Raw genomic sequence first — 21,714 nt, 5'->3', positions numbered from 1 at the left:
CCCTGCCCGGGTTCCCCGACCTCCGGATCCCTCTCGTCGGGGGGATCTGACACCCCCTCTTCTCCTGCCCACGCCCTGTCCCCCTTCCTCTCCACCGTGTCAGTCCCGCAGGCCCAAATGGGGAAGCCGGGGGGACCCGAGGGCTGCGGCCCGGCCCGGGCTGCTCTCCCGCCGTGGGCCCCCGGTGGGTGGGACTGTTTGCAACGCCCCTCCCCTCCCCCCACCCCCGGGCGGGCCCCCGCGGGGGCGGACCCTTCGGGCCGGACGGTTGCAGCCAGGACCCCGGAGCTCCGGCCTCTCTCTCAGGACCCCCCGAAACCCAAAGAGAAAGGTAGTATGTCGTCGGACCTCTCGGGGACCGACAGAGCACCGGGCGGGGGCGGGGAGGGGGAGAGCGGGGAGGGACGAGGGGGCCGGAGCCGATCTGGATTTAATCATTCCTTCAACCGTATTTATTGAGCGCTCACTGTGTGCACAGCACTGGACTAAGCGCTTGGAAAGGCCAAGTGGGCAACAGAGAGACCATCCCTAGCCGACGACGGGCTCACAGTCTAATAGGTGACGATGATGGTATTTGTCAGGCGCTTCCTCTGTGCCAAGCACCGTTCTAAGCGCCGCGGTGGATACAATAATAATAACGATGTTGGTATTCGTTGAGCGCTTCCTCTGTGCCCTGCTCTATCTGTTACCGATTTGTCCATTCCAAGCGCTTAGTCCAGTGCTCGGCACAGAGGAAGCGCTCAATAAATACGACCGAATGAATGGTCTGAGCACTGGGGGAGATACAGGGTAATCAGGTGGGGCCTGAAGGAAGGAAGGAATCCCCATTTTCCAGATGGGGTAGGTGAGGCCCAGAGAAGTGAAATGGCTTGCCCAAAGTCACACAGCCGGCAAGGGGCGGGGTTGGGATTAGAACCCACTCACTGCTTGGAGAAGCAGCGTGGCTCAGTGGAAAGAGCACGGGCTTTGGAGTCAGGGCTCATGAGTTCGAATCCCAGCTCTGCCACTTGTCGGCTGTGTGACTGTGGGCAAGTCACTTGACTTCTCTGGGCCTCAGTTCCCTCATCTGTAAAATGGGGATTAAGACTGTGAGCCCCACGTGGGACAACCTAATTCCCCTCTGTCTACCCCAGCGTTTAGAACAGTGCTCGGCACATAGTAAGCGCTTAACAAATACCAACATTATTATTATTAACCCACGACCTCCGGCTCGCCAGGCCGGGCTCTGGCCACTGAGCCTCGCGGCTTCTGCGTCCGGCGAAACGGGAGGGGGCGGGGCCGGAGCGAAAAGGGGCGGGGCCTGAGCGGACGCGGGCGGGGCTTGCAGGGCTGGGGGCGGGGCATGATACGAGGAAGGGGCGTGTCCCGAGCAGTTGTGGGCGGGGCCTGCTGGGCGGAGGGGCGTGTCACGGGCGACTGGGGGCGGGGCCTACGGACCAGATGGGCGTGTCCTGCTCGGTTGTGGGCGGGGCCTGCTGACCAATGGGCGGGTCCTGAGCGGTTATAGGCGGGGGTTGCAGGGCGGAGGGGGCGTACAGTGGAAAGAGCCCGGGCTTTGGAGTCAGAGGTCATGGGTTCGAATCCCTGCTCTGCCACTTGTCAGCTGGGTGACTGTGGGCAAGTCACTTCACTTCTCGGTGCCTCAGTTCCCTCATCTGTAAAATGGGGATTAACTCTGAGCCTCACGTGGGACCACCTGATCACCTTGTATCTACCCCAACGCTTAGAACAGTGCTCTGCACATAGTAAGCGCTTAACAAATACCAACATTATTGAATGAAAGTATCACGGGCGGTTGTGGGCGGGGCCTGCTGGTCAGAGGGGCGTGTCCTGAGAGGTTGTGGGCGGGGCCTGCTGGTCGGAGGGGTGTGTCCTGATCGTTTGTGGGCGGGCCTGCTGACCAATAGGCGTGTCCGGAGCGGTTGTGGGCGGGGCTTGCAGGGAGGAGGGGCGTATCACGGGCGGGTGTGGGCGGGGCCTACCGGTCAGAAGGGCGTGTCCTGATAGGTTGTGGGCGGGGCCTGATGACCAATGGGAGTGTCCTGAGGGGTTTGTGGGCGGGGCATGCTGGGCGGAGGGGCGTGTCCTGATCGTTTGTGGGCGGGGCCTGCTGACCAATAGGCGTGTCCGGAGCGGTTGTGGGCGGGGCCTGATGACCAATGGGAGTGTCCTGAGGGGTTTGTGGGCGGGGCCTGCTGGGCGGAGGGGCGTGTCCTGATCGTTTGTGGGCGGGGCCTGCTGACCAACAGGCGTGTCCGGAGCGGTTGTGGGCGGGGCCTGATGACCAATGGGCGTGTCCTGAGGGTTTTGTGGACGGTTGTGGGCGGGGCTTGCAGGGTGGAGGGGCGTGTCACGGGCGGGTATGGGCGGGGCCTACCGGTCAGAGGGGCGTGTCCTGAGCGGTTACGGGCGGGGCCTGATGACCAATGGGAGTGTCCTGAGGGGATCGTGGGCGGGGCCTGCTGACCAATGGGCGAGCCCTGAGCGGTTGCGGGCGGGGCCTGCTGGCCAATGGGCGTGCCCTGAGCGGTCGTGGGCGGGGCTCGCAGGTCTGACGGACGTGTCCTGGGCCTGCGGGGGCGTGTCCTGCTGAGCGGAAGGGGCGTGTCCCGAGCGGGTGCGTGCGTGGCCTCTTGGGCGGGGGGCGGGGCCCGGATCGCGGTGGGCGTGGCCACCACCAGGGGGCGTGGTCAGCGTCCGGGTGGGTTGGGCGGAGGGAAACTGCGGGCCAGATCCGGACGGGACGGGACGGGACGGGACGGATTCCCGCGCGCGGTGCGGAGAAAAACCGGCGCGGAGCAGAGCGGAGCGGAGCCGAGCCGGGCGATGCGGGCCCCGGGGGCTTCTCGCTCTCCCGACACCGGGATTGGAACCCAGCTCCTTTGGACGCCCGAACCCCGGCCTCTCGCCCCTACACCACCCTGCTTCCTCACCGAATTCATTCAGTCAGTCGTATTCCATCATTCATTTATTCAATCGTATTTCATCGAGCGCTCACTGTGGGCAGAACATACCTTCATGCATTAATCGTATTTATGGAGCGCTTACTGTGGGCAGAACGCTCATGCATTCAATCGTATTTACTGAGCGCTTATTGTGTGCAGAGCATTCATTCATTAAATCGTACTTCTTGAGCGCTTACTGTGTGCAGAACATTCATTCATTTAATCTATTTATGGAGCGCTTACTGTGGGCAGAACATTCATTCATTCAATCGTATTTATTGAGCGCTTCTTGTGAGCAGAACATTCATTTATTAATCGTATTTATTGAGCGCTTACTGTGTGCAGAACATTCATTCATTCATTCAATCGTATTTATTGAGCTCTTACTCTGGGCAGAACCTTCATTCATTCATTCAATCGTATTTATTGAGCGCTTCTTGTGTGCAGAACCTTCATTCATTCATTCAATCGTATTTATTGAGCGCTTACTGTGGGCAGAACATTCATTCATTCATTCAATCGTATTTACTGAGTGCTTACTGTGGGCAGAACATTCACTTAATCGTACTTATTGAGCGCTTCTTGTGGGCAGAACATTCATTAATCGTATTTATGAAGTGCTTACTGTGTGCAGAACATTCATGCATTCAATCGTATTTATGAAGCGCTTACTGTGTGCAGAGCTGTGTACTAAGCGCTTGGAAAGTCCAATTCGGCAACAGATAGAGACAATCCCTGCCCAACAACGGGCCCACAGTCTAGTCGGGGGAGACAGACAACAAAACAAGTAGAACACTGTACTAAATGCTTGGAAAGGACATTTCAAGAATAAAGAGAGACAATAGTAATAATGCTGGTATTCGTTAAGCGCTTACTATGTGCCAAGCACAGTCCTAAGCACTGGGCGGGGAGGGGGATACATGATCATCAGGTTGTCCCACGTGGGGCTCACAGTCTTAATCCCCATTTTACAGACGAGGTAACCGAGGCACCGAGAAGTGAAGTGACTTGCCCAAAGTCACACAGCAGGCAGGTGGCGGAGCCGGAATTAGAACCCAGGTCCTCCTGACTCCCAGGCCCAGGCTCTATCCTCTGGGCAGTGCTGCTCCTCACACCATTTCCTTCCAGACTTTGGTTCCTCTTTGCCTGAGCAAATAATTGGAGCAGCGTGGCGCAGTGGAAAGAGCACGGGCTTTGGAGTCAGGGCTCATGAGTTCAAATCCCAGCTCTGCCACTTGTCAGCTGTGTGACTGTGGGCAAGTCACTTAACTTCTCTGTGCCTCAGTTCCCTCATCTGTAAAATGGGGATGAAGACTGTGAGCCCCACGTGGGACAACCTGATTCCCCTGTGTTTACCCCAGCGCTTAGAACAGTGCTCTGCACATAGTAAGCGCTTAACAAATACCAACATTATTATTATTATTATTAAATAATTGTGAACATTAATGATTAATCAGCCAAAAGGATTGCCCTTTGACCGCCTTTGGAGAGAAGCAGTGTGGCCTAGTGGAAAGAGCCCAGGCTTGGGCGACAGCGGACCTGGGTTCTAATCCCAGCTCCGCCACTTGGCTGCTGTGGGACCTTGGGCAAGTCATTTCACTTCTCTGGCCCTCAGTCCCCTCATCTGCAAAATGGGGATTAAGACTGTAAAGCCCATGTGGGACAACGACGGTGTCTAACTTGATCAGCTCGTATCTACCCCAGCGCTTAGAACAGGGCTGGGCACCTAGTAAGCTCTTAACAAAACCGCAATTATTATTATTATCCTTGGCAGGTCGGGGTCACCGTCTTCGCCCTCCCGACCCCCCGAGCGAGGTCCGGAATCCAGGTCCCGGACCGGCCGCTTCCTGACCCCCGCCCGAGCCCCCCGGCCCGACCCTCCACCATGGGCTACGGAGCCCTGGACGACCCGGCCGTGTTCACCTCCCCCACCCTGCCCAGTGACCCCCGCTTCCTGGCCACGCTCACCAACTCCTACCTGGGCACCCGCGTGTACCGGGACATCCTGCACGTGAACGGCGTGTACAACGGGGCCCTGGGGGACGCGCACCGGGCCGACGTCCCCAGCCCCGTCAACGTCCGGCTGGAAGCTCCCGAGGGCGTGGAAGTCAGCCAGTCTTTCACTCTGGACACCAGGACGGGTAGGACGCCTTCACATCCGCCGCACCGTTGCGCTTCCCATCTTCCGAGCCCTCCTGAGAGCCGTCCTCCTCCAGGAGGCCTTCCCTGGTTGATCTCTAATCTCCCCAGTTCATTTCCCGCGACTGCTACTTTGGCACTTTTGCGTCCCCTTGGCACCCATGTACTCACGAGCCTGAAAGGATTTAGGTCCACAGCTTTTTATTGTTATTATTTTCTCTTAGTTATAATTGATTTATCAATCGACGGTATTTGTGGAGCGCTTACTGTCTGCGGAGCACTGAACTAAATTTTTGGGAAGCTACAGTACAGTAGATTCGGCAGATATGATTCCTGTCTACAAAGAGCTTACAGTCTAGCGCTGTACTAAGCATTTGGGAAAGTACAATAGAGTAGGTAGGTAGCCTTCTTGGAGCTATTAATAATGATAGTACTAATAATAATATGGTATTTATTAGGTGCTTACTATGTGCCAGGCATTGTTCTAAGCGCCAGGGTGGATATAAGCAAATTGGGTTGAACACAGTCCCTGTCCCACATGGGGCCCACAGTTTTAATCCCCATTTTCCAGATGAGATAACTGAGACCCAGAGAAGTGAAGAGACTGGCCCAAGGTCACACAGCAGACACGTGGCAGAGCCGGGACTAGGACCCAGATCCTTCTGACTCCCACTCGACCATGCTGCGTCTCAGAGCTGTACTAAGTGCTGTTAGTTATACAAAATAATCAGCTCCCGGGGGGGCTCACAGTCTAAGTAGGAGGGAGAACAGATACTGAATCCCCATTTTGCAGATGAGGAAACTGAGGCACAGAGAAGTTAAGTGACCTTTCCAAGGTCACCTCACAGATAAGTGGTGGAGTCCGGATTGGAACCCAGATCCTCTGATTCCGAGGCCTGTGCCCTTCCCTCTAGGCCACGATCTCTCTCTCTCTCTGTAGACACTAAATTCCTTGAGAGCAAGGATGGTGTCTATTAACTCTATTATACCGTCTCAAGTGCTTAGTACAGTGCTCTGAGTATCTTTTGAGTAGGTGCTCAATAAATGATATTGATGAACTGTCCCCCAAGAGCTTTTTGGGATCCCTTCGGAAGACCCCTATTGTGCCCCTAATAACAATTGTGGTATTTATAAAACATTTACTATGCATCAAGCACTGAACAAAAGGCTGGGGTAAATAAAAGATAAGCAGATGGGCCACATTTCCTGTTCTCCATGGGGCTCACAGTCTAAGTAAGAGGATTTATTTATATTTAGCTTTTTGTGGGCAGGGAATGTGTCTACCAGCTCTGTTGTATTATACTCTCCCAACTGCTTCGTACAACGCTCTGCACTTCAAGTGCTCACTACTGATGATGATGATGATGATAATATTGATGGCATTTGTTAAGCACCTACTATGTGCCAAGCACGGTTCTGAGCGCTGGGGGTGATACAGGGTAATCAGGTTGTGCCACGTGGGGCTCCCAGTCTTAATCCCCATTTTCCAGATGAGGTAACCGAGGCCCGGAGAAGTGAAGTGGCTTGCCCAAAGTCACACAGCAGACAAATGGGGGAGCCTCGGTCACCTCATCTATAAAATGGGGATTAATAATAATGTTGGTATTTGTTAAGCACTTACTGTGTGCCAAGCACGGTTCTAAGCCCTGGGGGCGATACAAGGTAATCAGGTTGTCCCCACATGGGACTCCCTGTTAATCCCCATTTTACAGATGAGGTCACTGAGGCACGGAGAAGTTAAGTGATGTGGCCACGGTCACACGGCTGACAAGTGGCAGAGCAGGGATTCGAACCCACTACCTCTGACTCCCAAGCCCGGGCTCTTTCCACTGAGCCACTCTGCTTCTCTAAGACTGTGAGCCCCACGGGGGACAGGGACGGTGTCCCAGCTGCTTAGCTCGAGTCTACCCCAACGCTTAGTACGTTGTAAGCACTTATCAAATACCATTATAGTAATAATTATTAATAATAAACTCAAGACTCCTCCAGCATCCCATAGTCCCACAGCCAGAGAGGACACAGCGCTCAGTAATACTAATAATGTTGGTATTTGTTAAGCGCTTACTAGGTGCAGAGCATTGTTCGAAGCGCTGGGGTAGATACAGGGTCATCAGGTCGTCCCGCGTGAGGCTCACAGTCTTCATCCCCATTTTGCAGGTGAGGGAACCGAAGCACAGAGAAGTGAAGTGACTTTCCCACAGTCACACAGCTGACAAGTGGCAGAGCCGGGATTCGAACCCATGATCTCGGACTCCCAAGCCCAGGCTCTTTCCATTGAGCCACGCTGCTTCCCAGTGTGCTTTGTACATTTCTCCTCGTCCCCGCTGTCTGATTTCTGTAGGTCTCCGCCTGGTTCCCTTCGGGCCCTGATTCCTCTCGCCCCCGCCATCCCCAGGAACGTTCCTCCACGTGGTCGAGACCCCGGAATTCACGGCCACCCACCGCATCTACGCGCACCGCGCCCTGACCCACCTCCTGGCCTTCAGCGTGACCGTCCGGCGCTCCGCCCCCCAGGCCCAGCCCATCACCGTGCGGCTCCGCTCCGACTTCACCCCCAAGAGCCGGGACCTCGATCTGCACCTGGGCCCCGATTTCCAGGGGGCGCGGTGAGTTGCGGGTGGGCAGTCCTGAACGCTCCCTGGAGGAGGGGGGCTCGGTGGGGGGAACCCTAGATGCTGGGGGAAGGGGCTCGGCCTTGAGTGCCGGAGGAGGGGGCCGCCGAATGCGCGTGCCTCTCGGGGTCAGGGAACCCGTGTCTGGGCTGTGGTATGGCGTGCTCTCCGGAGTGCTTAGTACAGTGCTCTGGATGTGGTAGGTGCTTAATAAAGACGATTGGTTGAGTTCCGGGAGGCCAACGGCTGGGCCTTCCGAACGCTGGAGGAGGGGGCTCACGGTCGGGGGAGGGAATGGCTGGTGGGCCTCGAATGCTGGAGGAGGGGGTCTCGTTGAGGTCTCGGGGGCAGGAGGAGCCCCCTGGGATCGCAGTCCTCGAGCGAGGCCCGGGGGGCCCGGGCCATCGGGCCGGCGGCCCCCGGCGCCCCCCGAGACGGAGGCCCGGCCGCGAGCGAGGGTCCCGCGTCTCCCCTCCCCGTCCCCGGCAGGTACCTGTCCGGGCGGACCCTGAGCCCGGAGGTGGCGGGCGGCCCCCAGCCCACGGTGCACATGCTCTGGACCCCGGCCCCGCCGGCCCTGACCCTCCCGGAGGCGCGGCGCGAGGCCACGTGGCAGTTCCTGGTGGCGGTGGCGGAGGCCGAGGCCGAGGTGCGCCGCCTGTTCGAGGAGGGGGCGGCCCTGCTCCGCGCCGGCTCCCTGTACCCCGCCCACGTGGAGGCCTGGGGCGCGCTCTGGGGGGCCAGCGGCCTGGACCTGGACGCGCCCCTCCCCCTGCAGCGGGCCGTGCGCGGCTGCCTCTACTACCTGCTGAGCGCCGTGCCCTCCCCGGCCCCGGGGGTCCGGGACCCCTTCCACGGCATCAGCCCCGGGGGCCTGTCCAACGGCTCTCGGGGCGAGGACTACTGGGGGCACGTCTTCTGGGACCAGGTGGGTGCCCGCCCTCCGCGCCCCGTCTCCCGTCGGCCTCCCCGCGGCGACCGGCTTCCATTTCTCACGTAGCGCCGTCTCCTCGAGCCCCGCGGCCCGATCTCCCCGCCGGCCCGGGCGAGCGGCAGCGGGTTGACCGGCCCGCCCGGCGTTGGGGGTGACCGGCCGCCCCGCCTGCCGTCCCCAGGACCTCTGGATGTTCCCCAACATCCTGCTGCTGTGGCCCGAGGCGGCCCGGGCCATCCTGCAGTATCGGGTGAGGACTCTGAGCGGTGCCCAGGCCAACGCCCGGGACCAGGGGTACAAGGTGAGAGCGGGACCGGGACGGGACGGGGCCGCTCCGGCTGCGACGCCCCCTTCCAGTCCATCGATAGTATTTATTGAGCGCTCGCTTTGTGCAGAGCGCTGGACTAGGCGCTTGGGAGAGGTCAACAGAACAGACCCATTCCCTGCCCACGAGGAACTTACAGTCGAGAGGGGGAGACGGACATTAAATAAGCGACCGACACGGACATAAATTGCGATGGGACTGAGGGTGGGATGAATAAAGGCGATGCAGAACGGGTCCCGGCCCCCTCCCTCCGCCCCCCGCCTACAAGAGCCCGCTACCTTTCCCCACCCCTGCCTACAAGAGCCCGGGCTGGGGAATCAGAGGTCGTGGGTTCGAATGCCGGCTCCGCCGCCTAGCTGTGTGACCGTGGGCAAGTCACTTCACTTCTCTGCGCCTCATCTGGAAAATGGGGATTAAAACTGCGAGCCCCAGGTGGGCCTACCTGATTACCTTGTATCTACCCAGCTCCAGGACAGTGCTTGGCACACAGTGAGCGCTTAACAGATACCGACATGGTTATTACTATTACTCCTCGGCTTCCTTTCCCCAGGCCTGACGGGTGAGGGTCTTCACCTCGCCATCCGGCTCTCCGGCCTCCCCGGGGGCGTGGGGTGAGCTCCGGGATCCCCCTCCCCAGGCCAACCCCTCTCCCACCCCCACCTCCCCCCTGCCCCCGCCTCCCCGCCTCACCCTGCCCCCGTCTGACAGGGAGCCAAGTTCCCCTGGGAAAGCGCAGCCACTGGGCACGAGGTCTGCCCTGAGGACATCTTCGGGACCCGGGAGATCCACATCAACGGGGCAGTGCTGTTGGCCTTCGAGCAGTATTATTACAGCACCCGGGTAAGCCCCGCTGCGGAGGAAGGGTCAGTCGGTCAGTCGGTTGTCTTGACTGTGCGCTTACCGTGCGCAGGGCACTGTACTGAGCGCTTGGGAGGGGACAGTGGAACCATAAACAGGCACATTCCCTGCCTGCTCACCAGGCTTACGGTCTAGAGGAGGAAGTTCACTCATTGGTTCATTCAATAGTATTTACTGAGCGCTTACTATGTGCAGAGCACTGTACTAAGCGTTTGGAATATACAATTCGGCCACAGATAGAGACCATCCCTGCCCGATGACGGGCTCAAAGAAGTGGGTCAGGGAGGAAAGGGCAGGGGCTGGGGAGGGAGGGGTGAGGAAAGCAGGAGGCGGAGGTGGAAAAAGGGGATGAAGCCAGGAACGTTTACTTCAAAGAGAACCCAATTTTTTTGTTTTTTTCTTTTCAGATTGCATTCGTTAAACACTTACTATGTGCCAGGCCCTGTGCTAAGCGGTGGGGTAGATCCAGCGCTTAGAAGAGTACTCGGCACGTAGTAAGGGCTTAACAAATACCATTATTATTATTATTATTATTATTATTATATAAGCAGCATGGCATAGTGGATAGAGCACAGGCCTGGGAGTCAGAAGGTCATGGGTGCTAATCCCGGCTCTGCCACTTGTCTCTTTGTGACCTTGGGCAAGTCACTTCACTTCTCTAGGCTTCAGTTCCCTCATCTGTAAAATGGGGATTGAGACTGTGAGCCCCGTGTGGGACCGGGACTGTGTCCAACTCAATTTGCCTGTAACTGCCCCAGCGCTTAGTACGGTGCCTGGCATAGAGTAAGCAATTAATAAATACCGTAATTATGTTTCATTATTATTATTATACAAGGTTGGATACAGTCCCTTGTCCTACGTGGGGCTCACAGCCTTCATCCCCCTTTACAGATGAACTAAATGAGATACGGGGAAATGAAGCGACTTACCCAAGGTCACATAGCAGACAGGTGGCGGAGCCAGGATTGGAACTCAGGTCCCCTGACTCCCAGGCCCGGGCTCTTTGCATAAAATGAAATGGCCCAGAGGACTGAGCCCGTAGGGGCTGGTGCCTGAGGGAGAAGCAGCATGGCCTCATGGCTAGTGCTCGGTCCTGGGACTGGGCTCTAATCCCGCCTCCGCCACTTGTCCGCTGCGTGACCTTGGGCAAGTCGCTTCACTTCTCCGGGCCTCAGTGCCCTCATCTGGGAAATGGGGATGAGGAGCGGGAGCCCCGTGTAGGACAGGAACTGTGTCCAACCTGATGAACTTGTATCAACCTCAGTGTTTAGACCAGTGCTTGGCACCTAGTAAGTGATAAACAAGTACCCTAATTATTATGATTATAGTGGGGAGGGGTGAGAGGGCGGGAGGAGCTTTCCTCACGGCCGTTGCCCTCGGGGACCCCCAACCCCCACCTTCGTCCTTCCCCCTAGGACCTGCAGCTCTTCAAGGAGGAGGGAGGCTGGGACGTGGTCAGCGCAGTGGCCGAATTCTGGTGTAGCCGGGTCATCTGGAGTCCCGAGGAGCAATGCTATCATCTTCGAGGTGCCGGGGCCCGGGGGAAGCTGGGGGGCTGCGTGGGACCACGGACATCCTGCCTCTCTAGTTCCTTCTTGACTCCGGCCTCTCAAATCAATCATCCGATCCGTAATGATATTAGCCGTGGTAATTGTACGGCGCTTACTACGTACCGGGCACTGTACTAAATGCTGCGGGAGATACGAACAAATCAGGTGGGACACAGTTCCCCGTCCCTCAGGCGGCTCACGGTCTCACTCCCCATTTTTACAGATGAGGGAACAGAGGCACAAAGAGGTGAAGTCACCCAAAGTCACCCAGCAGACAAGTGGCGGAGCCGGGATTAGAACCCAGATCCTTCTGACTCCCAGGCTCGCCACCAGACCACGCGGCTTCTCTGAATAATCGATAGCATTGATTGAGTCCCTCCCTAAATCCAATTCTGTCTTCTCTAAAATTGTACTTGGATCTGTATCATTATTATTATGGTATTTGTTAAGCGCTTACTACGTGCCAAACACTGTTCTAGGCGCTGAGGTAGATTCAGGTTGTCCCGCGTGAGGCTCACAGTTTTAATCCCCGTTTTACAGATGAGGTAACTGAGGCCCAGAGAAGTGTAAATTATTCCTATTGGAGAAGCAGCGTGGCTCAGTGGAAAGAGCACGGGCTTTGGAGTCAGGGCTCATGAGTTCGAATCCCAGCTCTGCCACTTGTCGGCTGTGTGACTGTGGGCAAGTCACTTAACTTCTCTGTGCCTCAGTTCCCTCATCTGTAAAATGGGGATGAAAACTGTGAGCCCCACGTGGGACAACCTGATTCCCCTATGTCTACCCCAGCGCTTAGAACAGTGCTCGGCACATAGTAAGCGCTTAACAAATACCAACATTTAACCGTCTCCCCCTCTAGCCTGTAAGCTCGTTGTGGGCAGGGAATGCATCTGCCAATCTGTTGTTTTGTCCTCTCCCAAGCTCTTAGTACAATGCTCTGCACACCATCAACGCTCAATAAATACCACTGATTAATTGATCGATTGATGAAAACCCACCAATTCCTCTCCATCCAAACTGTTACCCCGCGGATCCAAGCACTTAGCGAAATCTTCCCCGACTACTGCGTCGGCCTCCTCACCGACCTCCCTGCCTCCAGCCTCTCCCCTCCCCAGTCCACGCTCCACCCTGCTGCCCGGATCATTTTTCTAAAACGTCGCATTCTTTGCGCCTCTCCCCAGTCCTCGAAACAACCTCTGGTGCTTGCCCTTTCCTTTCTGCATTAAACAGGAGGTGCTCAAGAAAGATCAATCATTCAGTGGTATTTATCGAGTGCTTACTTGGATGCAGAGCACTGTACGGGGAGACGGATATTGATATAAATAAATCATTTCTAGCATAGAATTTGTAGAATTGTCCGTAAGTGCTGTGGGGCTGAGGGCGGGGCAGATACCAAATGCCCAGGAAATATTGTTGATTGATTAACGTGCACAGCACTTAAGAGAGTACAGAGGAGTTAGTAGTTCTGATAATAATAATAATGTTGGTATTTGTTAAGCACTTACTACGTACAGAGCACTGTTCTAAGCGCTGGGGTAGACAGGGTCATCAGGTTGTCCCACATGAGGCTCACGGTCTTAATCCCCATTTTACAGATGAGGTAACAGGCACGGAGAAGTGAAGTGACTCTCCCACAGTCACACAGCTGACAAGCGGCGGAGCCGGGATTCGAACCCATGACCTCAGACTCCCAAGCCCGTGCGCTTTCCACTGAGCCACGCTGCTTCTCTAGACGTCCTGGGATTGAGCCGGAATGGGGCAGAGCCCCTCTCGCTCTTCTCATTCTCCTCCCTGACCCCTCCTCCAGGAGTGATACCCCCAGACGAGTACCAGACGGATGTGGATAACTCCGTCTACACCAACGTCGTGGCCCGGAACAGGTTGGTCTGCAGTCCCCGGCCCGCCCGGGGTTTCACCCCGGGCTCTGCCGGCCCCCTGGGTCCCCGATGTGGGGGGGCAGATCGCCCAGCCCGACCCTGGGCCTGTCCCGCGACCCCACTCTTCTCCCCCTGAAGCTTGCGCTTCGCGACGTCCCTGGGCCGGGACCTGGGCCTCGCCGTGCCCGAGGAGTGGCTCCGTGTGGCCGAGAACCTCAAGGTTCCCTTCGACCCCAAGCGGCGGTACCACCCGGAGTACGATGGGTACCGTTTGGGTGAGTGCCTGGCCGGACTGGGCGGGGAGAGGCTGGGGGTGGCCTCTGGGCTCCTGAGGATCCTCGGGCCACTACTGCCGGGCCGCCCGCCCACGCGGGGCGGAGGCGGGGACCCCAACTGGACTCCAAGCTCTCAGGGCTGACCCGGTCAAGGGGGCAAAGAAGCGTGAGCTTTGGGGCCAGGCTGGCTGGCCCGAGGGACCGGCTCCTCACTCTCCTCGGTGCGGCCCCGTCTGGGACGACCTCTCCCCATCCCTCCTCGGCGACCCCCAACCCGCGCCACGTTGCAGGCGACTCGGTGAAACAGGCCGACGTGGTCCTGCTGGGCTTCCCGGTGCCCTGCGCCATGGACCCGGACGTCCGGAAGAACGACCTGGAGATCTACGAGGCGGCGACATCCCCGCGGGGGCCGGCCATGACCTGGGTGAGGGTGCTGAGGGCAGACCCGGGGAGGCGGGCGAGGGTCTTAGAGGGCCCCTTCTGCTAGGAGGGGCCTTGTGAGAGGCGTCTTAGAGAGCAGGGTCCCGGTGGGAGGGGTCTACGAGGGCAGAGTCCTGGTGGGTGGGTCATTAGAGGGTGGATTCTGGTGGGAGGGGCCTCAGAGGGTGGGGTCCCGGTGGGAGGAACCCTGAGAATGGGAGGGGCACCAGGGTGGGGCATCCAGGGGGACAGGAGAGGATGTGGGGGCTGGAAGTGGAGGACCCTGCTCACAAGAGCAGGATGCTTCAGGCCTTCGGACCCCAACCCGACGGCAGGTGGGACGGAGCCGTGGTCCCCCCGACGCCCTCCCGCAACTCCTCCTCCTCGGCTCCTCCCCGACCCCGCTCCTCCTCCCGCACAGAGCATGTTCGCCGTGGGCTGGCTGGAGCTGAGGGAGCCCGAGAGGGCGCAGCAGCTGCTGAACAAGTGTTTTGCCAACATCTCTGAGCCCTTCAAGGTCCACGTCCATCCCGGCCGGCTCCAGACCCCCAGCTGTGCCCCATCTTCCCCATCCCTCTGCACTCGGCTACCCCAGCTCGACCTCCCTGCCTCCTGGGTGCCCCATTTTCCGGCATCCAATGGCCTCGTCCCCCAGCAGCCCCAGCCCGCTGGCATCTCACTCAGCTCCATCCTCCAGGCACCCCAGCCTCACCTCATGGCCCCATTCACCCATCCCCATCCTCCAGGCACCCCAGCTTCACCCTCATGGCCCCATTCACCCCATCCCCATCCCCCGGGCCTGGAAGCTGCCCCATCCCCCTGCCCCCCAGTTGTCCTATCCCCTCCAACTGTTCCATTCCTGCCAGCCTCGCAGTCCACCCCACTGCCCCTCAGCATCCCCGACCCCCTTGCCCTCCCCCCATCTCCCGGGCACCCCAGCCTCACCATCCCATCCGCCTTTCCCCCCCTACACCCTGCCCAGGCCCAGCTAGGTGTCAGGGACCACCATCCCCAGGGGCCGGGGCTCGGACTGGACCCGCAGCTCCGGCCGAGGGGCGGGGGGGAGGGCACGCTCCGGCCCCACCGTCTGACCCCGTCCCCCCTCAACTGGGGGACCTGGGCGGGCGCCGGGGGGTCAGACGACGGGGACGCTGTCGCTGCTACAGATCTGGACCGAGAATTCGGACGGGACGGAGACCGTCAACTTCCTGACGGGGATGGGGGGCTTCCTGCAGGCGGTCCTGTTCGGCTACACTGGGTTCAGGTAGGTGAGGCTGGGGCGCGGGGGGCTTGGGGAGGGGCCTGCAGCCTCAGGGCGTCTCGAGTTTGAAGAAAACCCCCTCACCCCCCACAGAGAACACCCCCTTAGACTCCCCCCTTCCACTTGTCTGCTATATGACTTTGGGCAAGTCACTTCCTTCCCTGGACCTCAGTTACCTCATCTATAAAATGGGGATTGAGTCTGTGAACCCCACGTGGGACAAGGACTGTATTTAATCTGCAGCGCTTAGTACAGTGGCATATAGTAAGCGCTTAACAAATATCATAATTATGATTCCACCATCACGCAGCTCAGATTCCTGTGCCCTGGGGATCCACGCTTAGTACGGTGTTCTGCACACAGGAAGTGCTTAATAAATACCTTTGATTGATTGACCTAGACCAATCTCGAAGTTAGAATCAGAACCCAGATAGGTCTGCAACCCCTTTCAAAAAAGTGCCTGAGCTGCTGACTCAAGCCCTAGCCAAAATGAGCAAAAATCCACCCCCCAGTCTTGTCTCTCTGTCTTAGTTAGTCAGTCGTATTTATTGAGCACTTACTATGTGTAGAGCACTGGACTAAGCACTTGGGAAAGTCCAAAAGAACGATAAATTCCCTGCTCACAACGAGTTTACAGTCTAAAGGGGGAGACAATCATGAATAGAAATAAGTAAATGACAGATGTGGACATAAGTGGTGTGGTGAGGGGAGGGGATGAATCGGCGTGGCTCAGTGGAAAGACCATAGGCTTGGGAGTCCGAGGTCATGGGTTCGAATCCCAGATAATAATAATAATGTTGGTATTTGTTAAGCGCTTACTATGTGCCGAGCACTGTTCTAAGCGCTGGGGTAGACATAGGGGAATCAGGTTGTCCCACGTGGGGCTCACAGTCTTAATCCCCATTTTACAGATGAGGGAACTGAGGCCCAGAGAAGTTAAGTGACTTGCCCACTGTCACACAGCCGACAAGTGGCAGAGCTGGGATTCGAACTCATGAGCCCTGACTCCAAAGCCCATGTTCCTTCCACTGAGCCACGCAGATCTGCAACTTGTCAGCTGTGTGACTGTGGGCAAGTCACTTCACTTCTCTGTGCCTATTACCTCATCTGTAAAATGGGGATTAAGACTGTGAGCCTCACGAGGGACAACCTGATGACCCTGTATCTACCCCGGCGGTTAGAACAGTGCTCTGCACATAGTTAGCGCTTAACAAATACCAACGTTATTATTATGAATGAAAGGAGCGAGTCAGGGTGATGCAGAAGGGAGTGGGAGAAGAGGAAAGGAGGGCTCAGTCAGGGAAGGCTTCTTGGAGGAGATGGGCCTTCAATAACGCTTTGAAGCAGGGGAGAGTCATTGTCTGTTGGATTTCATTCATTCATTCATTCATTCATTCATTCATTCAGTTTTATTTCTTGAGTGCTTCCTGTGTGCAGAGCACTGTGCTAAGTACTTGGGAGAGTCCAATACAACAATAAGCAGATACATTCCCTTCCCACATGAGTTTACAGTCTAGACGGGGAGTCAGAATGAATAGAAATGAATAAATGATGGATCTGGACATAAGCGGTGTGGCGATGGGGTGGGGGAATGAATAAAGGGAGCAAGTCAGGGTGGTGCAGAAGGGAGTGGGAGAAGAGGAAAGGAGGGCTTAGTTAGGGTAGGCCTCTTGAAGCAGCCCCTGGCCTCTGTCCCTCTCCCACAGTGTCCCCCCGCCCCTTTCCCTCTCCCCGGTGTGCCCCTGGCCCTTTCCTCAATGTCCCCCTGCCCCCCGACCCTCTCCCCCACTATCTCCCTGACCCTTTCTCCCAGAGTCTCCCAGCCCCTGCCCTCTCCCCCGGTGTCCCCCTGCTCTCTCCCCCACTGTCCCCATGTTCCTGCCCCTCCCCGGGCCCCCTGCCCCTTTCCCCCGGTGCGCCCCTGCTTCTCTCCCCCAGTGTCCCCCTGCCCTTCCCAGCTCACTGAGAATTCCCTCCCCAACTCCAGGATCATCAGGGACTGCTTGAAGTTCGACCCCGTGTGTCCCACGGAGGTCAGGCACGGACAGGTGACCGGCGTCTCTTACCTGGGGAACAAGCTGAACTTTTCCTTCTCAGAGGAGGAGGTGACGGTGGAGGTGACATGGGCCCAGAGCCAGGCCCCCGCCCTGGAGGCCGTGCTGGAACCTTCCGGCCGGCGTCTGGCCCTGCCACAGGGTACGGGCACCGGGGCGTCGGGACCAGGGCACGGCGGAGGGCATCCGGGGGTGGGGCTGGCTTCCATTCAGAACTCTGCCGCCGTGGGGCCGTGTGACTTTTCTTAAGTCACTCGCCCTCTCTGAGCCTCTCTGTAAATTGGGCAAGGGGGGGAAGAAAGCCGTCCTTCCTCCTGCTTGCGGGGGGGACCCGGGACTTAGCTCCAGGGGCCCGGAGCACATAAATGGGGGAGGAGGTCCAGGAGGCAGTGGGGTGGGGGGAGGGGGAAGTGGTGTGGGGGTGACCGTGGGGTGGAGGGCAGGAGGTATGTTCCAATTTGGGCCCGTCTGTGTCTCCCCCCAGGGCAGACCGTGTCCTTCCCCACCACAGCAGGCCGCATCCAGAGAGTCTCATCCTACACCACCTGACAGGGAGGGGCCGGGGAGCGGGGGCAGGATCGGAACTCACCCCCGGAGCATCTGGGGCGAGGGGGGCTTCAGGACACTCTCAGGGCGCTCCCCCCGCCCCAACCCGGATCATGCGGGGTTCCCCGGTGATCCTTTGTTCCCATCCTCCCTTCCACTCCCGGGGACCTTCGGGGAAGCACAGCCATGTAAGGAAGGAAAACCGGGCAGCGGCCTGAAAGAAATCAGGCTGGGGATAGAGAAGGATGTTAATAAAAACTCAGGCATAAGCACTGTCCTTGCACGCTCCAGGCCGCTACGCGCGGGACACACGCAAGCCACCCCGCCCCCCAACCTGGGTGGCTGTGGGTAAGGAAGGAATTTCAAGCAGACTGGTCTTTGCCCCTTCTCTCCCCACCCTGGGCTGCGGGCTGCCCCGCCCCAGCCCCCCCCAACCCCCTCCCCTGTGCTTTGGGCTGCCCACGGCAGCGATTTCCCAGGCACCGATGGAGCCTGCCCCGTAATCAGTCCGCCCGCAAATCACATCCTGATGAGAGAGAGACGTTCGCCCTCCCAGAGGGAAGGGGACGAGAGGGGGCCCAGCCCGCCCCTCTGGGCATCACCCCCGCTTTCCAGGGCCGCTGCCCTCACCCTCGCTGCTGCTGGGGTGGACCCGGGGCAGCAAGCCCCCAGATCTCTTCCCTCGCCCCCTCCCCAGAGGGCGAGAACCAAGAATAACATGGCCACCCCCTCCCAGGCCCCGGCCCCCAGATGCCCATCTGAGGTTTCTGCTCCGAGGCCCAGGCGGGGTGGGTGATCCACGAGGAGAAAGGCAGCTCCTTCTAGCTTCTCAGCTCCCACCGCCCCCCAAGGCCCTGGGGGGCTACCAGGACTGCCAATGGGTCATGGGACGGGCTCCTCCCCGCTCAATCAATCAATCGGTGGTATTGATCTCTGACTGTGGTGCAGAACACGGTACTAAGCACTTGGGAGAGCACAACACAGCAGAGTTGGTAGACGCAGTTCCTGCCCACGGGGACGTACAAGTGACGTCCCACGCTCACGTTCGTACAGGTACGAGCAGCCTAGTGGATCGAGCCCGGGACCTGAGGTCGTGGGTTCCAATCCCGGCTCTGCCGCTTGTCTGCTGTGTGACCTTGGGTGAGCCACTTAACATCCCTGTGCCTCTGTTACCTCATCTGTAAAATGGGGATGAAGACTGTGAGCCCCACGGGGGACAACCTGATCGCCTCGGATCTACAGTGCTTGGCGCACAGTAAGAGCTTAATAAAGACCGACATAATTATTAAGTCAGGAGGACCTGGGTTCTAATCCTAGCTCCGCCACTTCTCTGCCGGGTGACCTTGGGCAAGTCACCTCACTTCTCTGTGCCTCACTTGGGGAATGAGACTGTAAGCCCCATGTGAGACATGGACTGTGTCCGACCCCATTAGCTTGTATCTACGCGCTCTGAACAGTATCCCGGCTCTGCCACCTTGTCAGCTGTGTGACTGTGGGCGAGTCACTCGACTTCTCTGTGCCTCAGTTCCCTCATCTGTCAAATGGGGATGAAGACTGTGAGCCTCATGTGGGCCAATCTGATTACCCTGTATCTACCCTAGTGCTTAAAACAGTGCTCTGCACATAGTAAGCGCTTAACAAATACCAACATTATTACCTGGCAAGTAGTAAGCACTTAAGTGCCATAAAACAACAACAAAAACATACACACACACACGTCCACTCAGTCTGTCCCCGTGGTTTTTCCAGTCAGGGCAGGGACCGCTGTCAGCAGCAGCGGGGAAGCCAAACCGAGCACTCCGGTCTCACTCATAAAAATATCCACGGGGTCCACCCTCGAGGCCACAGGAGGCGGGCGAGACCCCGGCCAGCTCGCCCACGGCCACCAGCTGCCCACCCACCCAGCGAGCTGGGAAGAGGGTGGGGGTCGTCACCCAGCCGATGGGGAACGGGGAGGAGCCTCTGGCCGCCGGAGAAGCGGCATGGCCTGGTGGGTAGAGCCCGGGCCTGGGCGTCGGAAGGACCTGGGTCCTCATCCCGGTTCCGCCACTTGGCTGCTGGGTGACCTTGGGCAAGTCACTTGACTTCTCTGGGCCTCAGTTACCTCATCTGTAAAATGGGGATTCAGGCTGTGAGCCCCTGAGGCATGGGCTGTGTGCACCCTGATTAGCTTGTAGCTATCCCAGCGCTTAATACAGTGCCTGGCACGTAGTAGGCGCTTAATGGACTCCATTAAAAAAAAATCAGTTTTTCCGAGGCAGGCTGGGAGCTGGCAGGACCTCTGGTAGGACCGATATGCTCCTTTAGCCTATAACAATAATAATAACTGTGGTGCTTGTTAAGCTCTATGTGCCAAACACTGTACTAAGCACTGGGATAGATATAAGAGAATTAGGTCTCCCATGGAGTTCACAATCTAATATATACTGTAAGCTCAATGTGGGCAGGGAATGTGTCTGTCAACTCTGTAATATCAAGAAGCAGCGTGGCTCAGTGGAAAGAGCCTGGGCTTGGGAGTCAGAGATCATGGGTTCGAATCCTGGCTCCACCACTTGTTAGCTGTGTGACTGTGGGCAAGTCACAATTTTTCTGTGCCTCAGTTGCCTCATCTGTAAAATGGGGATTAAGACTGTGAGCCTCACGTGGGACAGCCGGATTACCCTGTATCTACCCCAGCGCTTAGAACGGTGCTCGGCACATACTAAGCTCTTAACAAATACCGACGTCATTATTATTATTATTATTATTATACTCGCCCAAGTGCTTAATACAGTGCTCTGCACACAGTAAGCACTCAATAAATACAATTGATCGATTGATTGAAATAGGAGGAAGAACAGGGTTTGAAGCCCCATTTTGCTGATGAGGGAACTGAGGCGTAGAGAAGCGAAGTGACTTGCCCCAGGTCCCACAGCAGCCAAGTGGCAGAGCTTGGGATTAGAACCCAGGTCCTCTGACTCCCGGGCCCCGGGCTCTTTCCACTAGGTCACGCTGCTTCTCATTATGTAAATGACTTACCCAAGGTCACGCTGCTTCTCATTATGTAAGTGACTTGCCCAAGGTCACGCAGCAGACAAGTGGCAGAGCTGAGATTAGCACCTAGGTTCTTCTGACTCCCAGGCCCGGGGTCTAGCCAATAGGCCGCACTGCTGCTCGATAGGGGCAGGGTGTCCCCACTTGGGGGGTGGTGAGCAAGCCAAAAAAGGGGGAGTCACTTGACCTGTCAGTGGGGATCGGAGGAGGAAGAGTCTGGGAGTCAGACCTGGTGGTGGTCTGTGGGGGCCCCCAGGTGACCCAGAGCTGGGTTCAGGGGGACGTAGCATTCCTGGGACTTGGTGGTAATAATAATAATAATAATAATGATGTTGTATTTGTTAAGCGCTTACTATGTGCCGAGCACTGTTCTAAGCGCTGGGGTAGATACAGGGTAATCAGGTTGTCCCACGTGAGGCTCACAGTTAATCCCCATTTTACAGATGAGGTCACTGAGGCACAGAGAAGTGAAGTGACTTGCCCAAAGTCACACAGCTGACAAGTGGCAGAGCAGGGATTCGAACTCATGACCTCCGACTCCCAAGCCCGTGTTCTTTCCACTGAGCCACGTGGTCTCCCCTCCCTCTGAGTCTGCAGGATGCCGTCCGGCTTCTGCCCAAGCCGCAGCACCCCCCAACCGAGTGGGGTCCTACTGAGGTCATTTCAACCAGCCCTCTGCCTCCAAGCAGGATGACCCACCCCCCAAGCGCTCTTTCCCATTCCGGGGCTCTTCATCGAAGGGAATGCCTCACTTGGACACTGGGGCAGCAATCCCTGATCAGAAGATCCTTCCTGTGGTCTAATCTCAATCCCTCTAACTACTGTTTAAATCAATTTCTTCCCATTCTGGCCCTTACAGTTTCTCGTTGGGAGAGGAATGGGGCACGG

General features: G+C 57.6%; 1 protein-coding gene across 2 annotated transcripts; it reads left to right on the top strand.

Moving 5' to 3' along the window:
* The first annotated feature begins 228 nt into the window (after positions 1-228).
* Positions 229-18,065, top strand: PGGHG (protein-glucosylgalactosylhydroxylysine glucosidase). 2 transcript variants are annotated; one of them, XM_029061642.2, is made up of 14 exons: positions 231-331; positions 4,720-5,086; positions 7,480-7,690; positions 8,186-8,624; positions 8,812-8,931; positions 9,664-9,795; positions 11,229-11,340; positions 13,168-13,240; positions 13,376-13,512; positions 13,803-13,936; positions 14,354-14,449; positions 15,099-15,196; positions 17,181-17,389; positions 17,732-18,065. In XM_029061642.2, exons 2-14 carry the CDS (start codon positions 4,831-4,833, stop codon positions 17,794-17,796), a joined length of 2,082 nt encoding a protein of 693 aa, XP_028917475.1. In that variant the 5' UTR covers positions 231-331; positions 4,720-4,830; the 3' UTR covers positions 17,797-18,065. The 2 variants fall into 2 exon arrangements, with proteins under 2 accessions (XP_039767283.1, XP_028917475.1); XM_039911349.1 differs by lacking the exon at positions 14,354-14,449 and having other exon boundaries at positions 229-331.
* Positions 18,066-21,714: the final 3,649 nt, after the last annotated feature.

Source organism: Ornithorhynchus anatinus, chromosome 3 (genome assembly GCF_004115215.2).
Source record: "Ornithorhynchus anatinus isolate Pmale09 chromosome 3, mOrnAna1.pri.v4, whole genome shotgun sequence".
NCBI lineage: Eukaryota > Metazoa > Chordata > Mammalia > Monotremata > Ornithorhynchidae > Ornithorhynchus > Ornithorhynchus anatinus.
Note: the sequence above shows the minus strand (reverse complement) of the source record. Positions and strands in the feature narration are given on the sequence as shown.

Excerpts from the sequence above, each read along its gene's own strand:
- PGGHG (XM_029061642.2), top strand. The coding sequence starts at position 4,831 with ATGGGCTACGGAGCCCTGGACGACCCGGCCGTGTTCACCTCCCCCACC. Across the intron at positions 9,796-11,228 it reads AGTATTATTACAGCACCCGG|GACCTGCAGCTCTTCAAGGA; the intron begins GTAAGCCCCGCT and ends CCTTCCCCCTAG. Across the intron at positions 13,241-13,375 it reads AACGTCGTGGCCCGGAACAG|CTTGCGCTTCGCGACGTCCC; the intron begins GTTGGTCTGCAG and ends CTCCCCCTGAAG.